General features: G+C 48.9%; 1 protein-coding gene across 6 annotated transcripts in view; it reads right to left on the bottom strand.

Annotated features, from left to right (window-relative positions):
• Window positions 1-21,472, bottom strand: part of HKDC1 (hexokinase domain containing 1) — a 74,031-nt gene that overhangs the window by 24,941 nt on the left and 27,618 nt on the right. For 5 of the 6 annotated variants that reach the window (XR_012512836.1, XR_012512837.1, XR_012512838.1 and 2 more), the window contains 8 exons: window positions 20,126-20,281; window positions 18,144-18,377; window positions 16,682-16,986; window positions 13,446-13,591; window positions 13,231-13,350; window positions 5,218-5,313; window positions 4,922-5,021; window positions 2,776-2,959 (listed from right to left, as the gene is read on the bottom strand). Coding sequence is in view for 3 of the 6 variants with exons in the window: in XM_003928658.3 (XP_003928707.1) it covers window positions 2,776-2,959; window positions 4,922-5,021; window positions 5,218-5,313; window positions 13,231-13,350; window positions 13,446-13,591; window positions 16,682-16,986; window positions 18,144-18,377; window positions 20,126-20,281 (1,341 nt within the window). In the remaining 3 variants the exon portion in view is untranslated. Of the gene's footprint in view, window positions 1-1,957; window positions 2,673-2,775; window positions 2,960-4,921; window positions 5,022-5,217; window positions 5,314-13,230; window positions 13,351-13,445; window positions 13,592-16,681; window positions 16,987-18,143; window positions 18,378-20,125; window positions 20,282-21,472 lie in introns of those variants that run through there. The other variant, XM_074382343.1, reaches the window with a different exon arrangement.

Here is a 21,472-nt window from a genome sequence, read left to right as displayed (position 1 = left end):
GTGAGCAGAGATCGCGCCCCTGTACTCCAGCCCAGTGACAGAGGAAAACTGTGTCTCAAAAAAAAGTGTTAATTTCTTCCCCGTTTCTACCATACTGTGAGCTCCAAGAGGGCCAAGAGAGCAAGAGAGAAAAGGGGACTTGTACTGACCGGGCACTCTACACAGGGTGTGTAATGGTGATACACATCATCATTAACAACAATGACACAGAGCCAGACTGCCACTGCTTGCAGAGTCAAATGGAAAGCATTTACGTGCTGAGCTTGGGTTCTCTTAACTGCACAAGACCTCATCAGTCTAACGGAATTAACACCAGAACAGACAAACAATGATGGTTTCAAGGCAAGTTCAAAGGTGTTGCCCCCTTAAAATCTCAGTCCAAAAATGTAAGCTTTCAGCGGATACAGACACAAAACTAACTAGAAGGAACTGCCCCTTGAGAAGAACCATGATACTCAGATGCCCCAACTTAGGATTCAAAGGTAAGATCCCTTCTTTCTGGAGCAATCCCTGCTTCAGCTGGGCTTACCACAACTCACCTGCCTTCCAGTTACAAAGATTGGTGCCAAAGGGCGCTGGTCTTTTGTCTGATCTGAGCCTCTTCCTAGACAACGTTCTCAGTTCAACAGCTCCCAAGGTGTCCATGGCCTAGGCATCCCCTCCCATTTCCCATCTGCTCAAGCCCTCCATTTGGATAGCACCCATACAATAAATCTATGTTTCCCCTTCTTTTTTGAGACGGAGTTTCGCTCTTGTTACCCAGGCTGGAGTGCAATGGCGCGATCTCGGCTCACCGCAACCTCTGCCTCCCAGGTTCAGGCAATTCTCCTGCCTCAGCCTCCTGAATAGCTGGGATTACAGGCACGCGCCACCATGCCCAGCTAATTTTTTGTATTTTTAGTAGAGACGGGGTTTCACCATGTTGACCAGGATGGTCTCGATCTCTCGACCTCGTGATCCACCCGCCTCGGCCTCCCAAAGTGCTGGGATTACAGGCGTGAGCCACCGCGCCCGGCCTCCCCTTATTTTCTATATTAAGACACTGAGTAGCTTTGATAAAGACCATATGGCCTGCAAAACATAAAACATTTACTATCTGGTCTTTTACAGAATAAGTTTGCCAACCCTTCTTCTAGTGGATGGTCCTGGGTTAATAATCAAGTTTTAGCATGTGATATGGTTTGGATTTATGTCCCCACCCAAATCTCATGTTGAATTGCAATCCCCAGTGTTGGAAGAGGGACCTGGTGGAGGTGACTGGATCACGGGGTGGATTTCCCCCTTGCTGTTCTGGTGATAGTGAGTTGAGTTCTCATAAGATCTGGTTGTTTAAAAAAAAAATTTTTTTTTGAGATGGAGTCTCACCCTGTTGCCCAGGCTGGAGTGCAGTGGCATAATCTCAGCTCACTGCAACCTCTGCCTCCCAGGTTCAAGCGATCCTCCTGCCTCAGCCCCCCTAGTAGCTGGGATATACAGGCATGCGCCACCACGCCTGGCTAATTTTTATATTTTTAGTAGAGACGGGGTTTCGTCATGTTGGCCAGGCTGGTCTCAAACTCCTGACCTCAGGTGATCTGCCTGCCTTGGCCTCCCAAAGTGCTGGGATTACAGGCGTGAGTCACCACACCTGGCTGATCTGGTTAAGTGTGTAACGCCTCCCCCTTCACTCTCTCTTCCTCCTTCTTCAGCTATGTAAGGCATGCCTGCTTACCCTTCACTTCCACCATGATGGTAAGTTTCCTGAGGCCTTCCGGCCATGCTTCCTGTACAGCCTGTGGAACTGTGGGTCAATTAAACCTCTTTTCTTCATAAATTACCCAGTCTCAGGTAGTTCTTTATATGAAAAGGAGAATGGACTAATATCACATGCCAGCTCTATCTCTGCTACCCCTTTCTCTTGTAATATCAGCATGCAAGTGAAATCTACTCTTTTTTAAGCCATTCATTAGTTTCAGTATTTTTCTTTTTTCTTTTTTTTTTTTTTTTTTTTTTTTGAGACGGAGTTTCGCTCTTGTTACCCAGGCTGGAGTGCAATGGCACGATCTCGGCTCACCGCAACCTCCGCCTCCTGGGTTCAAGCAATTCTCCTGCCTCAGCCTCCTGAGTAGCTGGGATTACAGGCATGCGCCATCATGCCCAGCTAATTTTTTGTATTTTTAGTAGAGACGGGGTTTCACCATGTTGACCAGGATGGTCTCGATCTCTCGACCTCGTGATCCACCCGCCTCGGCCTCCCAAAGTGCTGGGATTACAGGCTTGAGCCACCGCGCCCAGCAGTTTCAGTATTTTTCATATGGTTAGTCATTGGAATATACCTTGCAAGTGGCCGTGACCCATGGTAGGACATGACATCATGGTTGAGAACCAGCACTCCCGTCCATCACAGGTGGCCACTTCCCCACCCCCAGAAAAGGTCACCAACCTGGTAGCCGGCTCCTGAAGGCCTGAAGACGTTCGCCTCTGAAAGAGACTTATTAAAAGCCCATCCCGAGAGGGCTCACTCACCATGCCCTCAGCGAATGAACATGCTGGCATGCTCTGCCTCACTTCCAGAACCACCACTAGAGCTTATGGGGCCTTATAGTAATTAGAAAAAGGGACTTTTTACCTGTTCCAAACTTGTCATATATTTTTCTTTTGTTCCCACATGATACTTCACTGACATTTGACAGCTGTAATAAGCACACAAAGCTAAGCTGTCTATGGTACCCCCTTAAGTCTGGTAGTGTTGCTCACTACACAGCCGGCATAAATGCACACATCCACTCTCCTCACCTCTGCTTGCCAGGATTCAAGGAGCCCTCGTCCACCTCCGTGTCATATCGGGTCCGGATGTCCTCTATGCAGCCATTGTCCCCAAATCCTCCCCACTCTGTGTTGATGCACATCTTCCCTTCATCCGCCTCCACCATCTCAATGTTCCTCATGTCCTCCATGTAGCACAGGTTGCTGCCTGTTCCTAGAGGGAATTGTGAAGGAACATTCGTCTTTGAAGACACCACCAGGTTTTAGAAAGGCAGCAGAGTGCAGCAAATAAGAATTTAGGCTTTGAGTGAGATATGACTGAATGTGAATCCAGCTTTACAGCCATAGCTGGCCAACCTTAGGCAAGTATCTCATCTTTCAGAGGCTCAGTTTCTTCGTTTCTAAGAAGGAAATAAGGCCGGGCGCAGTGTCTCATGCCTGTAATCCCAGCACTTTGGGAGGCCAAGGTGGGCGGATCACCTAAGATCAGGAGTTCAAGCATGGCCAACCAACATGGCAAAACCCCATTTCTACTAAAAATACAAAAAAAAAAAAAAAAAAGCTGGGTATAGTGGCATGTGCCTATAATCCCAGCTACTCAGGAGGCTGAGACAGGATAATTGCTTGAGCCCGGGAGGCAGAGGTTGCGGTGAGCTGAGATCACGTCACCGCACTCTAGCCAGGGCAACAAAGAGTGAAATTCCAACTCACACACACACACACACAAAAGAAGGAAATAATACCTGCCTTATGGATTTGTTATGAAGTATTATTTGTAAGTTTCCTTCACATGGTAAGCATTCAATAAATCGTACCTGCGTTCTTCATCATCATGATTGTTAAGCCCTAGGCACACGAAGCTTCCAACTAGTCATAAAATTAGCAGTCAGAGCTGGAAGGGACCATGAGGAATCGTCTAGTCTTGGACAAGAACATGCTTGCCATCTGTGAGTCACTCTCTTCTTCCTTGCCCATGACTTGGCCTCAGAACTATTCTCAGCACAGCAGTCCAGGCAAGAATTACAGTCAATCAATAGGCCTCACCTCTTTGCCCTCCTAGATCTAGCCCGATCCCTCCCACAGATGAAGAAACTCAAGTCAGACAGAACAAGCCACCTGCCCAAGCTCACAAAGCAGGTAGGAGTTAGAGTGAGAGGAACCCTCTTACCTGGCATTGGAGATAGCTCAGTGTGTCCCACCTCCTCGTTCCACCTGCTGCGTATACCCAGAAAGCCCAGATGATCAAATGAAACAACTTTTCCAGGTTCTATCCTTACTTAGCCTGTTCTTACCTGAAATGCCTTTTGTTCCCATCTCCACCTGTTCCAATCCTACCCATTCTACCCGTCATAGAGAGAGCTTCCCCCTATAATCTACCCTTGGCCTTAATCACGGCCAGACTTCTTCCAAAGACCCTTAAAATGCCTGTATCAGGCCACTTCTTTCCCCTCTTCTTTTTTTTTTTTTTTTGAGACGGAGTTTCGCTCTTGTTACCCAGGCTGGAGTGCAATGGCGCGATCTCGGCTCACCGCAACCTCCGCCTCCTGGGTTCAGGCAATTCTCCTGCCTCAGCCTCCTGAGTAGCTGGGATTACAGGCACGCGCCACCATGCCCAGCTAATTTTTTGTATTTTGAGTAGAGACGGGGTTTCACCATGTTGACCAGGTTGGTCTCGATCTCTCGACCTTGTGATCCACCCGCCTCGGCCTCCCAAAGTGCTGGGATTACAGGCTTGAGCCACTGTGCCCGGCCTTTCCCCTCTTCTAAGTTTATTTCCAGCTCCTCTCCTTCCTGTGCCCCCCAAGAACCAGAAGAATTCAGAGAACAGAAGAGGTGCACATTGAAGCCAGAGTGAAAATCTATAATAGCTCCCTCAGCCCCAGGCCAGGATAATCCAGCCGTGGTCTCCTTCCTCCCAAGACAATCGCTCCCAAGGTCATAACTGAAAAATCCCTTCTTCCTGTGCCATTATCCTTCCTCAATCGAAAGGATAACCTTGGCTTAGGACTCTTAACGGAGAAAGAACTTGGCAACCTGGAGTTCCAATCGTAACTTCATCTCTGCCTTGGGCAGAGCCTTTGTAGAACAGAACAATGCCCGTCCCCTCACTATGTTAAAAGGGAACCATCAACAGATTCAGGGGGATTAGGCCAATGGGCCATGCCAGACCACTAACCTGCAATCAGGCCAATCTCACAATTAGGATCTTCATAGCCACAGGTCATCATGGTCCCCACTGTATCATTCACAAGTGCAACAATGTCCAGGTCAAACTCCTTCAAAAAAAAAAAAAAAAAAAAAAAAACAACAGCTCTACTATGAGTTGAATGTGCAAGTCAAACAGCCTTAGCAGGGGCATGTCATCGCAAGGCGGGCAGAGGCCAGAGTCACAGGAACTGGGCAGAGGCTGGCAGAGCAGAGGGTCTCGGGAAGGCGGCAGGAGCAGGCATGAGCCTCAGCACCACAGCCTACATTTCTCCTCTTGATGGCTTCCCTGAGCATGTCCACCACGTCCTCCCCTTCACAGTCAGTGGCCTTGAAGCCTTTGGTCCACCCTATGAGTGCTCCCTGAAAGAAAGGAGGGAAAATTCATTTGAGCAATAGTTTGCTGGGGCCACTGCACAACCTCAACAATCAACAGCTGCAAGGCACTATAGCTGTCAAGTACACATGTCACTATGCGAAACACCTGACTGCTTGTCAAGTGCACATGTGGTTTTAACTGTGCCTACACCTCCCCAGCCCTAACCCTGGGCACACCAGCATCACAGAGCACAACCACTGAGTGGTCTACCGCTGAGTGGAATCACTGCAGCAATTCATACTCGTCAAAGCTCAAATCATGTTCCCTGGCCATGACTACCCAGAATAAAGGCCTAGAATCATATGATCCTACTTCTTTCTTTTTTTTTGAGACGGAATTTCTCTCTTGTTGCCCAGGCTGGTGTGCAATGGCACAATCTCGGCTCACAGCAACTTCCATTGGGTTCAAGTGATTCTCCTGCCTCAACCTCCCAAGTAGATGGGATTACAGGCATGCACCACCATGCCCAGCTAATTTTCATTTTTTCTCTTTTTGAGACAGAGTCTTGCTTTGCTGCCAGGCCTCAGGCTACAGTGCAGTGGCATGATCTCAGCTCACTGCAACCTCCGCCTACCGGATTTAAGCAATTCTCCTGCCTCAGCCTACTGAGTAGCTGGGACTACAGGCGCACGCCACCACATCCAGCTAATTTTTTTGTATTTTTAGTAGAGACGGGGTTTCACCATGTTGGCCAGGATGGTCTCGATCTCTTGACCTCGTAATCTGCCTGCCTTGACCTTCCAAATTACTAGGATTACAGGCATGAGCTACCACATCCAGCCATGATCCAACTCCTAACTTAGCCAAGGAAAGATTATAATGTAATCAAAGGCAAAGCTACCAAATGTTTATCAAAGCATGTTTCACAGTGAAAAACTAGAGGCATCCTGCAACTCAACAGTATGGATTTATCATTCTGTACCTCGATACAGGACATGGTATATACCCACAAATAATTGCACTGTCAGAGAACATTGGACGTGAGAGAAAGAGATTTTCCATACACTGTTAACTGAAAGCACATCAAACAAATACAATTAGTGAATTATTTTTTATTTATTATTTAAAAAAAAAAAAAAAAAGATGGGGCTTCACCATGATGGCCAGGCTGGTCTTGAACTCCTGACCTCAGGTGATCCACCCACCTCGGCCTCCCAAAGTGTTAGGATTACAGGCGTGAGCCACCACACCCGGCTATTTTTTTTTTTAATTTTTTTGAGATGGAGTCTCACTCTGTTGCCCAGGCTGGGGTGCAATGGTGAGATCTCAGCTCACTACAACCTCCACCTCCAGGGTTCAAGTGATTCTCCCTGCCTCAGCCTCCCAAGTAGCTAGAATTACAGGCACTCACCACAATGCCTAGTTAAGCTTTTCGTTTTGTTTTGTTTTTTGGTTTTTGGGTTTTTTTTTTTGGTTTTTGTTTTGTTTTTTGAGACGGAGTTTCACTCGTTACCCAGGCTGGAGTGCAATGGCGCGATCTCGGCTCAGTGCAACCTCCGCCTCCTGGGTTCAGGCAATTCTCTTGCCGCAGCCTCCTGAGTAGCTGGGATTACAGGCACCCGCCACCATGCTCAGCTTATTTTTTGTATTTTTAGTGGAGACGGGGTTTCACCATGTTGACCAGGATGGTCTCGATCTCTTGACCTCGTGATCCACCCACCTCGGCCTCCCAAAGTGCTGGGATTACAGGCGTGAGCCACCGGGCCCAGCCGCTTTTTGTATTTTTCGTAGAGATGGGGTTTCACCATGTTGGCCAGGCTTATCTCGAACTCCTGATCTCAGATGATCTGCCCACCTCGGCCTCCCAAAATGCTGGGATTACAGACATAAGCCACTGTACCCAGCCTCTATTTGCATTTTTAAAATTATACTCATATACACACAGATACTTACATCTGGAAAAGGACTGGAATAATATATACAGCAAAACGGTTAACAGTGGTTCTCTCTGGATACAAGATTATGTGTCACTTTTCCTCTCTCCTTTTTGTTAGTCTATATTTTCTAATTTTTCTAAAATTAAAATATATAATTTTTATACTATTGAGAAAGTAGTTTTTTTTTTTTTTCTTTGAGACAGACTCTCACTCTGTTGCCCAGGCTGGAGTACAAATGGCGTGATCTCGGCTCACCGCAACCTCTGCCTCCTGGGTTCAAGCAATTCCCCTGCCTCAGCCTCCTGAGTAGCTGGGACTACAGGCATGCGCCACCACACCCGGCTAATTTTTGTATTTTTAGTAGAGATGAGGTTTCAACATGTTGGCCATGCTGGTCTCAAACTCCTGACCTCAAGTGATCCGCCCACCTTGGCCTCCTAAAGTGCTGGGATTACAGGCATGAGCCACTGCACCCCGCCAGAAAGTAGTATATTTAATTCTCAAAAGGAAGCCTCAAAAGGTTGCACTGTTAGCCTGAGGTAGGATTTAGTCTAGCCCCAGACTCTATCACCTAGAAAGCCAGGGTGGGGTGAAGGCAGGCAGAGCTGGGGTGTCTAGGCCAGCAGAACCCCTGGGACAAGAAAGGAAGTCAGAAAATCTGATAGCAGCACAGTCAGCCCCGTGGCTGGATGCCATTCACCCTCAGGCCGTTAGCCCGCAAGCGCGGGTCTCCCCACTTCCCTCCATAGTTCTTGGGAAACGGGGCCCCTGGATGGCTCCTTCCCTGGTTGGTATGCGTAGAACATTAGAGAGACACCCCCAACTGGGAAACCTCTCTTATTAATTGCAATTATACGAAACTAATCCATTTTTTGATGTCTCTCTTTTTTCCTCCCCAGCCATCAGGGGCTTTGCTTCTAGCTACCCATGGGTCTCCCCTTCCTCCTCACTGAGTCTTCATGACACCTTCAGAGCTGCTGGGAAAGAGGCCCAGAGGCACAGTGTCCCGAGTCAGGAGCAGTAGCTGTGCCCTGGCGCCCAGTCAGGACCGCAGACAGCTGCACACGGCACCCTTCCGGACCGCGTATTAATTTTTAATGGCAGCAGCAATGCAGGAATGCATTAGTGTAAAAAATTAAAATGTTGCTGATAAGGATAGTTCCCTTCAACTCCCATCCCTCCAATCTGAGAGCTAACCTCTGTCATTCCAGACCTTCTCCTCTTAATAGTTTTTTTTTTTCTTTTTTCCCCATTTCTTCTTTTAGGTGTGAAAGTACACATATTTTTAAGTAAATAAATTCACACTGAGTGTGAGCTACTGCAGTTTGTTTTTCTCATTCAGTAATGAATCTTCCAGACCCTTCCAGGCCATTTATATGGATGTGCCACCTTCCTTCACTGAGCAAAATATTCAGAAATAAATCCACAGAACACACCTATAAAATGAGTTCTATTTTCATGATCATTTTCAAATGAAGGAAACAAGGAACAGAGAGGTTAAATAACTTGCCCAAGCTCACACAGCCAATAAGTAGAAAAGCCAGGATTTGAACCCAGGCATTGGCTCCAGAGCTCATACTTGTAACTATTCCAACTACTGCCACCCAGTTAGGTAAGGAAGTATCCATGAAGCACTTAGAATAGTGTCTGGCAAAGAACAGGCACCATGCATGCATTTGTTAAATAAAAATCAAGTAGTTAACTCCATATGATTGATATACCATACTTCATTTAGTCACTCTCCATTGCCAGATATTTGGGTTATTTCTTTTTTTTTTTTTTTTTGAGACCGAGTTTCGCTCTTGTTACCCAGGCTGGAGTGCAATGGCGCAATCTCGGCCCACTGCAACCTCCGCCTCCTGGGTTCAGGCAATTCTCCTGCCTCAGCCTCTTGAGTAGCTGAGACTACAAGCATGTGCCACCATGCCCAGCTAATTTTTGTATTTTTAGTAGAGACGGGGTTTCGCCATGTTGACCAGGATGGTCTCAATCTCTTGACCTCGTGATCCACCCATCTCAGTCTCCCAAAGTGCTAGGATTATAGACGTGAGCCACCTCGCCCGGCCTCTCATTTTTTTAAAAATTATTATTTTTTTTTTATTTTTTATTTTTTTATTTTTTTTGAGACGGAGTTTCGCTCTTGTTACCCAGGCTGGAGTGCAATGGCGCGATCTCGGCTCACCGCAACCTCCGCCTCCTGGGTTCAGGCAATTCTCCTGCCTCAGCCTCCTGAGTAGCTGGGATTACAGGCACGCACCACCATGCCCAGCTATTTTTTTGTATTTTTAGTAGAGACGGGGTTTCACCATGTTGACCAAGATGGTCTCGATCTCTTGACCTTGTGATCCACCCGCCTCGGCCTCCCAAAGTGCTGGGATTACAGGCTTGAGCCACCGCGCCCGGCCAAAAATTATTTTTTTAAGGCAGAGTCTCGATCTAACTCCAAGGCTAGAGTGCAGTGATGTAATCTTGACTCACTGTAACCTCCGCCTCCCAGGCTCACGTGATTCTCTTGCCTCAGCTTTCCCAGTAGGTGGGATTACAGGTTATTACCACCATGCCTGGCTAATTTTTATATTTTTAGTAAAGATGGGGTTTCACCATGTTGGCCAGGCTGGTCTCGAACTCCTGACCTCAAGTGATCTGCCCACCTTGCCTCCCAAAGTGCTGGGATGACAGGCGTGAGCCACTGCTTCTGGCCCTGGACAAAATCTTAATGCATCTTTGGTGCTACTCTTATTATTGTCCTGAGCTCTCTGGTTGACTTGCTGAGCTGATCAGAGTTCTTTCATAAATTTAGGAAGCTGTATTCTGCTTTACACCAGTCTTGGAAGCTTGGCTGATGAGAGTCTATTAGAAAGACAGAGCTCCTCGCCACAAGCTGGTGAGTCTGTCTGTGAAGCTGAGGCCAGGGGTTTGCAGAGAATCCACCGCCATCATGTCAGCCCCTAGTGACAGTGTACCCCTTTCTCACCACCACAACCAGCACCAGACTCCTCTCAGCCTTTTCCAGGCTGAATTCCAATCCTATGCCACCTTAAGTCTGAAGGATGACACTAGGATTTGAGTGCCTGCCAGGTGCTAGATACCATGCTGTGCATTTTATACACACGAGCTCATTTACTTCTCACCGTATTCCTCCCCTTTCATCAGTGGGGAAACCAAGCCTCAGAGAAGTTAGATGATCTTCTCAAGGTTACTCAGATGTGGGCCGGGCACAGTAGCTCACACTTGTAATCCCAGTACTTTGGGAGGCCAAGGCGGGTGGATCACCTGAGATTGGGAGTTGGAGACCAGCCTGACCAACATGGAGAAATACCATTTCTACTAAAAACACAAAATTAGCCAGGCATGGTGGCAAATTCCTGTAATCCCAGCTAATCAGGAGGCTGAGGAAGGACAATTGCTTGAACCCAGGAGGCAGAGGTTGTGGTGGGCCGAGATTGCACCACTGCACTCCAGCCTGGGCAACAAGAGCAAAACTCTGTCTCAAAAAAAAAAAAAAAAAAAAAAAAAAGGTTATTCAGATGGGAAGCAGTAGAGACAGGGTTGCAAACCAGGAACCCATGACCCCAGAGCCTGTGTTTCCTGACCTTGGGATGGACACCGGGCCTCTCTGTGTGGCCACATCTGGGCCTGCTCCCAAGCCCCTGAAGAAGGATATGTCCCTTCCCAGAGGCTTCCTATGTGGGCACTGGTAGAAGCTGCAAACTGTCTCCCTCCATCTGCAGAACAGACAGCTCTGCCCCAGCCTTATGCAAAGGCCCAGCCTCATGCACCCACTGCCAGCTTGAGGCAGAGGCCCCCATGACTCACTGGAGCTCTGGGCACTCTAAGAGCTCAGGCCGGTATCTAGTCCCCACATCTAAGCTCTACCTCTTAGTTAAGCTAGTTTACAAAAACAAACAAATACAAACAAACAAAACCCATGCTAAAAAACACACATTGCTGGCCTACCTGTGTCTTAGCTTCCCATTTAAAAACCTTTATTCATTATACATACAATTTAAGCCTGGGTGGTTTGTTGTTGGTGGTGGTGGTGAGGTGGAGTCTCGCTCTGTCATCCAGGCTGGGGTGCAGTAGCATGATCTCAGCTCACTGCAATCTCCGCCTCCCAGGTTCAAGCAATTCTTCTGCCTCGGCCTCCTGAGTAGCTGGGATTACAGGCGCCCACCACCATGCCTGGCTAATTTTTGTACTTTTAGTAGGGATGGGGTTTCACCATGTTGGCCAGGCTGGTAAACTCCTGACCTCAGGTGATCCGCTCGCCTCAGCCTCCTAGAGTGCTGGGATTGCAGGCGTGAGCCACTGCACCCAGCCTTGTTTGTTTTTACACACAGACACATAAATACACACACACACACACACACACACACACACACAGAGAGAGAGAGAGAGAGAGAGAGAGAGAGAGAGAGAGAGAGAGAGACGGGGACTTGCTGTATTGCCCAGACTGGTCTCTAACTCTTGTACTCAAGTGATCCTCCCACCCTTGCCTCCCAGAGTGCTTGTTCTGTATATGTGTGTGCGTGCTTCTTTTTTTTTTTTTTTTTTTTAATAGAGATGGAGTTTCACTCTGTTGCCCAGACTGGAGTGCAGTGGTGTGATCATAGCTCACTGGAAACTTAATCTTCTGGGCTCAAGTGATGCTCCCACTTTATCCTGTCAAGTAGCTCAGTTTTGTTTGTTTGTTTTTTTAAGAGACAAGGTCTTAGGCGGGGCGCAGTGGCTTACGCCTGTAATCCCAGCACTTTGGGAGGCCGAGGCAGGTGGATCACAAGGTCAAGAGATAAAGACTATCCTGGTCAACATGGTGAAACCCCGTCTCTACTAAAAATACAAAAAATTAGCTGGGCATGGTGCTGCGTGCCTGTAATCCCAGATACTCAGGAGGCTGAGGCAGGAGAATTGCCTGAAGGAGGCGGAGGTTGCGGTGAGCTGAGATCGCGCCATTGCACTCCAGCCTGGGTAACAAGAGTGAAACTCCGTCTCAAAAAAAAAAAAAAAAGAGAGACAAGGTCTCACTGTGTTGCCCCGGCTGGTCTTGAACTCCTGGCCTCAAGCAATCCTCCCATGTCGACCTCCCAAAATGCTAGGATTACAGAGATGAGCCACCACACCTGGACAACCCTGGGTGTTTTTACCCTAAAATTACAAGAAAGACTTTGTGATAAATGTCCCCATATTTTTATGAATTATCTATTAAAATGATAAACCATGATGTTCTTCAATGTCAACTAAAGTGGCCATGTTAGCAATTCCTTTTGAGATAGTAATATTAGAAAACAAATGCATTTCTTGCCAGGCACAGTGGGTCATTCCTATAATCCCAGCACTTTGAGAAGCTGAGGCAGGCAGATAAGGAGGTCAAGAGTTCGAGACCAGCCTGGCCAAGATGGTGAAACCCTGTCTCTACTGAAAATACAAAAGTTAGCTAGTCGTGGTAGCAGATGCCTATAATCTCAGCTACTCAGGAGGCCGAGGCAGGAGAATCACTTGAACTCAGGAGGTGGAGGCTGCAGTGAGCTGAGTTTGCACCATTGCACTCCAGCCTGGGTGACAAGAGCAAAATTCCATTTCAAAAAAAAGAAATCATTTCTTATGATGTGCTGGTAAGCCTTCTTTCATCAGATGATAAAAACCCATTGTAATCCCCTGTTTACATAGCTGTCCAGAAATACACAGATCGTATTACTGTGCAGTTGTTATAACTGGCCTTCACCGCTCATTACCTCTTTCTCTCTCTCTCTCCATAATATTATTCAACCTCTCCTTTAGTAGGAATATTATGCATACGTCCCTTTATTGCATACTACTCTAAATTATCTTGTGAATATCAATCTAAAAAAATCATGATAAATTGTTTAAAAATTAAGTTGTTGAAATTCTCTATCATGTGTCCCCAGCTGCCCTAAACCTAAGATCCCTGTAAAAATGAAGGCTGGCTGGGAGTTACCTGGAGATGGCCCCAGTAGAGGAGGGAAGCCCACTGGGCTGGCCATGAGCCTGGCAGGGCTGTCTTACCTTGTCAATGCTCATCTGCCTGCAGGGAAATGAGAACGTGAAGCCCAAAGGTAGGGGGGCTCCCTTGAGGCCCATGTAGTCCAGGAAGTCGGCGATGCACTGCACAATGTGGTCGAAGAGCTGCAGAGAGAGAGAGCGGCATTCACACCAGGCGGGCACCGATGCAGCATGGCAGGTCAGCGCCACAGAGCGCAAAGCCCTCACTTGGCACTTACCTCCTCGCCAGTGCCCTGCATGATCCCCAGGGGGATGGCGAAGATCTTGTTGTACATTCGTACTGACCTCCGTCCACTTCTGATCTTCACCAGGAGGACGCGAAAGTTGGTTCCCCCGAGATCGAGGGCAAGGAACTTTCCTTTCTCTGTAGTGGAGAAAGTAGCAGTTACATTCCATGACAGGGACTCGAGTCGGGGCATTGGGAGGAAGAGGAGATGCTGGAGCAGAGCAGACCCAGGGCCTGCACTCCTGGGCTTCACAGACCAGAAGGTCACGGTGGCCACCCTGTGCAGCGCCACCTGGGCCCTGGGCAGTTATCATGAGCCTGCATGAGGCCGGGCTGCTTCCCTTGGCCTCCACTTCTGCAGGAAAGGCCCAGGCACCACCTATGCTGTCACCAGGGAGGTGCTGTGAAAAGAACCCTGGCCTGGAGTCAAGGGACCTGGGGCTTCTGAGAAATGACTTTTTATCTTGAGCAAGAGGGGCAAGGTCCCATCCTTCCACATCTGCAAAGTAAGGGGAGTAGACCTCCGAAGGCTCTTTCAGCTTCACTGACTGACAGCCCTCTCCAGAGCCCGAAGGAACGGGTGCAGGCATCCAGTCAAGGACAGGCATGTTTCTCAAACCCAATGGGCCTTCGTGGGTGAATCCAGGCAAGGCTGCCCTCAGGGCAAGGGACTCTGGAAGGTGTTTTTATCCTGTCTCTGTGGCCTAAGGAACTGTTTGTTACCAGCATGAAACAATTCTTCCTGTTCTCCACCTCCTTCCCCAGATCCCCAAACCTCCACCGAGCTAACAAGGAACCTGTCAAGTTCTACCTCGTGGTCCCGTGTGGTCACCCACGTGTGGTGCCTGTCACTCCTCTGATGGCTCGTGGCATCCAAGTCTGCTCTGTAGAACTGTTCACTGCCCCTCTGCCTCACTCACTGTGTTCTGGCCACACTGGTCTTTTTTTTTTTTTTTTTTTTTTTTTGAGACGGAGTTTAGCTCTTGTTTCCCAGGCTGGAGTGCAATGGCGTGATCTCGGCTTACCGCAGCCTCCATCTCCTAGGTTCAGGCAATTCTCTTGCCTCAGCCTCCTGAGTAGTTGGGATTACAGGCACACGCCACCATGCCCAGCTAATTTTTTGTATTTTTAGTAGAGACAGGGTTTCACCATGTTGACCAGGATGGTCTCGATCTCTTGACCTCGTGATCCACCCGCCTCGGCCTCCCAAAGTGCTAGGATTACAGGTTTGAGCCACCGCGCCCGGCCCCACACTGGTCTTTTTGCTCTGCCTTGAATTTGCCAAAGACACCACTCCCAGCCATCTCTCTGACTCCCTATCTGCTTATTTTTCTCCAGAGCACCTGTCATCACCTGGCACAGTATGGCATTCGCTTGTTCACTGTCTGCCAGCCCAGCAGACTGTGAGCTCCTTGCAGGCATGGACTGTGTCTCACTGTGCTATCACTGTGCTGGACAGAGCCTGACACAGAGTAGGTGCTCAGTGAAACTTTGAGGAATGAAGGCAGAGGATTAAAGGGATAGAAGAATAAATAGGTCAGGAGTGGCGGCTCACACCTGTAATCCCAGCACTTTGGGAGGCCGAAGCGGGCAGATCACCTGAGGTCAGGAGTTTGAGACCAGCCTGCCCAACATGGTGAAACCCTGTCTCTACTAAAAATACAAAAAATCATTTGGGCATGGTGGTGGGCACCTGTAATCCCAGCTACTCGGGAGGCTGAGGCAGGAGAATCACTTGAACTTGGGAGGCAGAGGTAGTAGTAAGCCGAGATCATGCCACTGCACTCCGGCCTGGGAGACAAGAGTGAAACTGTCTCAAAAAGAAAAAAAAAAAAATTTTTTTTGTTTTTTTTTTTTAGAGATGAAATCTCACTCTGTCACCCAGGCTCGAGTGCAGTGGCATAATTTCAGCTCTCTGCCACCTCCACCTCCCAGGTCAAGTGATTCTCCTGCCTCAGCCTCCCAAGCAGCTGGGACTACAGGTGCCCGCCACCCTGCCTGGCTAATTTATTTTTAGTAGATACAGAGTTCCACCGTATCTGCTAGGCTAGTCACAAATTCCTGGCCTCAAGTGATCCTCCCACCTTGGCCTCCCAAAGTGCTGGGATTACAGGCATGAGCCACTGCGCTCAGCCAAGAATGAATAATTGAACACTGTCTGTTACTGCTTTCAGTTAAGAGATCCCAGGTACAGCTGTCGGACCTTGAGGAGGTCATCTAGCAGCTGTAAGTCAGTTGCAGTATCCGTAAGATGGGAACCATTCCCTCTTTGTTAACATTCCAAGTGGGCATGAAATGAAATGAAAGGTTCAAAAGTAAATTATAAGATGTAAAGCATTTTACTAAGGTCATTATTTCTGGAAGAGGCTCGTCAGAGTCAAAAAGGTAAAATAATTTGTCTGAAGAACTGACTTCACAACTTAGTGGCTTCTCTTGGCTGAGCACTGAGGACCAGAAGGATCAAGGGTTGGAGAAGTTGGGGGCAGAAGTGATGAGAGGGAAAGGGAAGCGAGCCAAGCCGCAGAAGAGAACAGAGCCGGAGCGGCGGCAGTAAGACAAGCCCAGGCAATCCCAGGCGTCTGAAACAAAGCTCCTGGGGACAGAATCTGGGGGCGGAGTTGGGGGGTTGCTCAAAGCATGGGGTACGTTCATGCTCTCATCTACACACACATAAATGCACACACACAAATGCACACACATAACCTAATGTAGGTTTTTTGTTTTGTGTTTTTAACTGCAAATGCCTCGACTTAACCAAGGCCAGCCGGGCGCTGTGTCTCACACCTGTAATCCCAGCACTTTGGGAGGCTGAGGTGGGCAGATCATGAGGTTAGGAGTTCAAGACCAGCCTGGCCAATATGGTGAAACCCCATCTCTACTAATAATACAAAAATTAGCTGGTCATGGTGGCATGCACCTGCACCTGTAGTCCCAGCTACTCAGGAGGCTGAGGCAGAATTGCTTGAACCCAGGAGGCGAAGGTTGCAGTGAGCCATGATCGCGCCACTATACTGCAGCCTGGGTGACAGAGCGAGACTCCGTCTCAATAAAAAAAAAAAGAGTTAACCAAGGCCAACAGATTTAAAGGAATACTAGCCTTCTACCTACTCCTGCTTTCCATTAGACACATGAATCCAAATCCCTAAAAACAAAGAACCTCACTGGCTTTAAGGAGTTTTGATAGGAGGCCCGGATAGCTGTTCAGAGAGGGAGGCTGTGCCAGCCCACCTGTGCCATCCGGCAGCCCGCAGACGTAGGTGGGCAGCATCCTGACCGTGGCCAGCGCGTGGCTCTTCTTCTTCAGCCCGTACTCCAGCTCAGCCCGCATCTTGGCCTGCACGTCCACGAGCTGCTCTCGGGTCAACCGGAACAAAGCCAGCACCTTGTCAATCTGCTTCCTTTGGGCCTGCACACGGGAGGCCACCGCGGTCACCATGGCGGCCCCCTTGGTGCTGCCACTCTCCGACAGGAGGAAGCGGACATCACAGCTTGGGACCAGCTTCCTCACCACCTTATGCAGGCGTTTTGGGTACCTGAAGTGGGGGTGATGGCAAAACATTTAGTAATCATAAAGGCCAGGCTCAGGCACAGACCCAGGGGCAGCAGTGAACCCAGTCCCGGAGGGCCCTGCCCAGCCAGGGCGCAGCCCTTTATTTGCTGATGGTAGGGAGGGCAGGGTGGACGGGAGGGAGGAACTAAGAAGCTGGAGCAGTGGCGGGCACTTGGGAGGCTCAGTGAAGTGCCTATCAACCAACATTTCCCCTAATCTGTGCATAAGCGAACAGATTGGCTGAACATCATTCCTGTCCTAAGGGAAGGATTTCCTTTCTCAGCTCTTTCCAGGGTATAACCACTTGACTTCCAAGTCTACCCCTGGTAGCCCAAGGGGCTTTCACTCTCCTTCCTTCTGGAAAATTCCCATTTCCTTGTGTTTTCCTACCAGGATCCTTCCATAATCTTGGCAACCTGTGCCATCTCTATTTTTCACCATCTAGATGTATCTTACTCTTACTTCCCGGTCTTAACCACATAGTTGGTGTTCAGTAAATAATGGAAGAATGAATGGGTAGATGAATGGATGGGTGATGGATGGAGGGACATAGATACATGGATGGGACAGTATTCCTAATTAGGCAACTGGCTTTAGCAGCAGCAGATTTTTCTTTTTGTTGTTGTTTTTTTGTTTTTTTGAGATGCGTCTCACTCTGTCACCCAGGCTGGAGTACAGTGGCGTGATATAGGCTCACTGCAACCTCCACCTCCAGGGTTCAAGCGATTCTCCCGCCGCAGCCTCCTGAGTAGCTGGGATTACAGGCGCGCACCACCACACCCGGCTGATCTGTGTATTTAGTATTTGTGTATTTAGTAGAGACAGGGTTTCGTCATGTTGGTCCAGGCTGGTCTCGAACTCCTGACTTCATGATCTACTCGCCTCAGCCTTCCAAAGTGCTGGGATTACAGGCATGAGCCACCGCACTCGGCAGAATATTTCTTTAAGAGTGATCCCCAAAAGCAACCTAGGTAGCCAGCTACATGTGGGCCCTGGATTCACCCTTTCCCTTGTAATCTCAGAACCAGCAAGAGAGGTGGATGGTTCCAGACCCCAGAGAAGCAGTATAGTCCAGAAGACACTGGGGCCCTGCTCCAGGGAGACCTGTCTGTAGGGGCGTGGCTGGCAGGCAGCACTCACTGAGGGTGGATCTTGTAGAGGGTGCCGTCCACGCCCACCGTGGTCCGCAGCCGTTCCACCTTCTTGTTCTCCTGGAGGCGTGTCAGGATGGCCGCCAGGGCTGCTGCACAGAGGTTGGCGGAGCGGAAGGAGACGATGGTGCAGACATGCTGGACGGCAATGCAGTCGGCCTCGGACGGCTCCAGGCCCAGATCCACCAGGATCTCTCTTGTATTGGCAAGGCCTTCTTTATACCTGGGCAGGGGACAGGAATGAGCAGACCACACTTCTCCATCCCATCGGTATCCTCCTGGGGAGACTAGCTTCCCCACCTCTCAGGATTGTGAAAATAAATAGGCTGGCCCATAGTAATAGAATAAAAATAACAATTATCAACATTGATAGTAGCAGCCACCACAAACTGAGCAGTCACCATGAGCTCAGGTTGTCTAAGGATTTGGCATGTATTAACTCCTTTTAAGCCTCACAAAAATCCTGCAGGGAGGCCAGGCACGGTGGCTCACGCCTGTAATCCCAGCACTTTGGGAGGCCGAGGCGGGCGGATCACAAGGTCAAGAGATCGAGACCATCCTGGTCAACATGGTGAAACCCCGTCTCTACTAAAAATACAAAAAATTAGCTGGGCATGGTGGCGCGTGCCTGTAATCCCAGCTACTCAGGAGGCTGAGGCAGGAGAATTGCCTGAACCCAGGAGGCAGAGGTTGCAGTTAGCCGAGACCGCACCATTGCACTCCAGCCTGGGTAACAAGAGCGAAACTCTGTCTCAAAAAAAAAAAAAAAAAAAAAAATCCTGCAGGAGGCACTGTCATTACCCTAGCGTACAGATGAGAGATGTGAGGTGCAGAAACAGTGAATAACCTGTCCATGGATGCACAGCTAGTAAGGGATAGAGCTGGGATTTGAACTCAGCAGTTAGATTCTAGCACCCACACTTTTTTTTTCCTTCGAGACAGCGTTTGGCTCATTACCCAGGCAGAAGTGCAATGGCGCAATCTCAGCTCACCAACACCTCCGCCTCCTGGGTGCAAGGGATTCTCCTCCCTCAGCCTCCCAAGTAGCTGGGATTACAGGCATGCCCTACCATGCCCAGCTAATTTTGTATTTTTAGTAGAGATGGGGTTTCTCCATGTTTGTCAGGCTGGTCTCCAACTCCCGACCTCAGGTGGTCTACCCACCTTGGCCTCCAAAAGTGCTGGGATTACAGGCGTGAGCCACTGGGACCGGCCGCACCCACACTTTTTAAATCAGCCTATGCAATGCTGACTTTCACAGAAATTCTGTCCCTGCCAAGTTCTGCATAGACATAGACACCGTAGGTCAGCGCCACATGGCTGAACTCAGAATCTAAGCTGATCACAAAGTCAGGGCAATGCCAGTGTTTCTAAGCCAGAGGAGCAGGACCCTCAGATGTACTGGATGGCAATGTAGTCACACTGGGGCCGGCGTCTTCACCTCCTGCCTTCACCAGCCAGCTCCCCCAGCAAGGGACCTGTGTGTAAGGCCTCAAGTCACCACATTCAAAGCCAGTCCCTGACGGGTGCGGATGGAGAAGGCTTTGCCATCACAGGAGCTCTGGACTTGGATTCCACACATGGGCTTTGAGGATCCAAGGATGCCCTGATATTATAAGCAAACTTGTGTGTGAATGTACATTTTTGGGGTTAAGGGTCTAGAACTTGAATAAAGTTCTCAAAAGGATCTGTGATCCTAAAAAAGTTACAAGTTACCACTTTAAGAAGGCAGCAACAGAACATGGGAAGACAGTGGCCCTCTGACAGCAGCGTCCCTCACTGATGAAACCAACAAGAACATCTCATCTGAGTCATGGCAGAAATTGCTAACCCATCTGAAGCCACGTCTAAAATCCTCTTGATGAAGGAGGAGGATCTGGTCCCTCCTGCTGTCCCACCATGTGGAGCACCCCACACCTGGGCCTCCCATCCCAGCCCTCCACAGAGCCAAGGCAGAGGGGACCTGCTTACTTCTCCATGGCAGCTACGTGCCGTGTTTCGATCTTGCCCTTAGTGTGGAGAGCAGAGGATTTCTCACCGCCGAACAGGAGGCCGGCCTTGGCCATCTTCAGCAAGATGAGCCTGACAAGCTCCCCCAGGTACAGGCCACTGATCATCTTCTCGAACCTGCAGGTTAGTGAACAGATCAGTGGATGCAGCCCCCTTTGGCTTCACAGCATCATTTCCTGAAGACCGGGAGCCACTGCCCGAAGCCAGGAGCAGGTGGGAGAGGGCTGAGCTAAGATTCCCTCCCGCTCACATAGTGCTGGATGGCAAGAACCTTTGTTTCAAATCACCCTGGCCATGGGTGCCATTCGAGCATAGGGACTCTCAACTTCATAGACTTTGGGTATTTTCCCAAGATCACTCAAACATGATGTGACAAGTTGAATTTCATACTCAGATGCTTCCCACACCTACATCAAACTCCTGTCCAAGAGAGAAGAATGCTGTGCCTGTGAAATGGGCTTGGTCAGCCCCAGAGAGGCTCTACAACAATGTGGATTTAAGATCCTCATAGCTGGCCGGGCGCGGTGGCTCATGCCTGTAATCCCAGCACTCTGGGAGGCAGAGGCAGGTGGATCACAAGGTCAGGATATGGAGACCATCCTGGCCAACATGGTGAAACCCCGTCTCTACTAAAATTTAAAAAAAAAAGAAAAAAAATAGCTGGATGTGGTAGCTGGCACCTATAATCCCAGCACCTCGGGAGGCTGAGGCAGGAGAATGGCTTGAACCTGCAGAGTGTCAAGAGATCGAGGCTGCAGTGAGCAGAGATAGCGCCACTGCACTCCAGCCTGGGCAGCAGAGTGAGACTCCATCTCCAAAAAAAAAAAAAAAAAAAAAAAATCCCTATGGCTACCTACAGCTTTACTCCAAGTCTGCACACCAACAATTCCTGTCTCCCAGGTAGATTGTTAATTATCATTATTATTACTAGAGACAGGGTCTCATTCTGTCACCCAGGCTAAAGCCCAGTGGTGCAATCACAGCTCACTGCAGCCTCAAACTCCCAGCCTCAAGTGATCCTCCTGCCTCAGCCTCCCACAGGTATGTACCACCACACTTGGCTAATTTTTTTCTATTTTTGTAGAGACAGTGTCTCGTTATATTGCCCAGGCTGGCCTCAAGTGTTTCTCCTGCCCTGGCCTCCCAGAGGACTGGGATTACAGATGAGAGCCACCGCACCAGGCCTAAATATGTTTATTCTCCAAACACAGTAAGACACAAAATCAAGGACAATCTATTTCATAATCTACCTTATATAGTTCACTATAAAAAGTCTTCAAGAAATAGAAGACAATCAACAGAAATTTA

Source organism: Saimiri boliviensis, chromosome 12 (assembly GCF_048565385.1).
Source record: "Saimiri boliviensis isolate mSaiBol1 chromosome 12, mSaiBol1.pri, whole genome shotgun sequence".
NCBI classification, from domain to species: Eukaryota; Metazoa; Chordata; class Mammalia; order Primates; family Cebidae; genus Saimiri; species Saimiri boliviensis.
The sequence above is the reverse complement of the archived record's forward strand: the minus strand, read 5'-3'. Positions and strand labels throughout refer to the sequence as shown.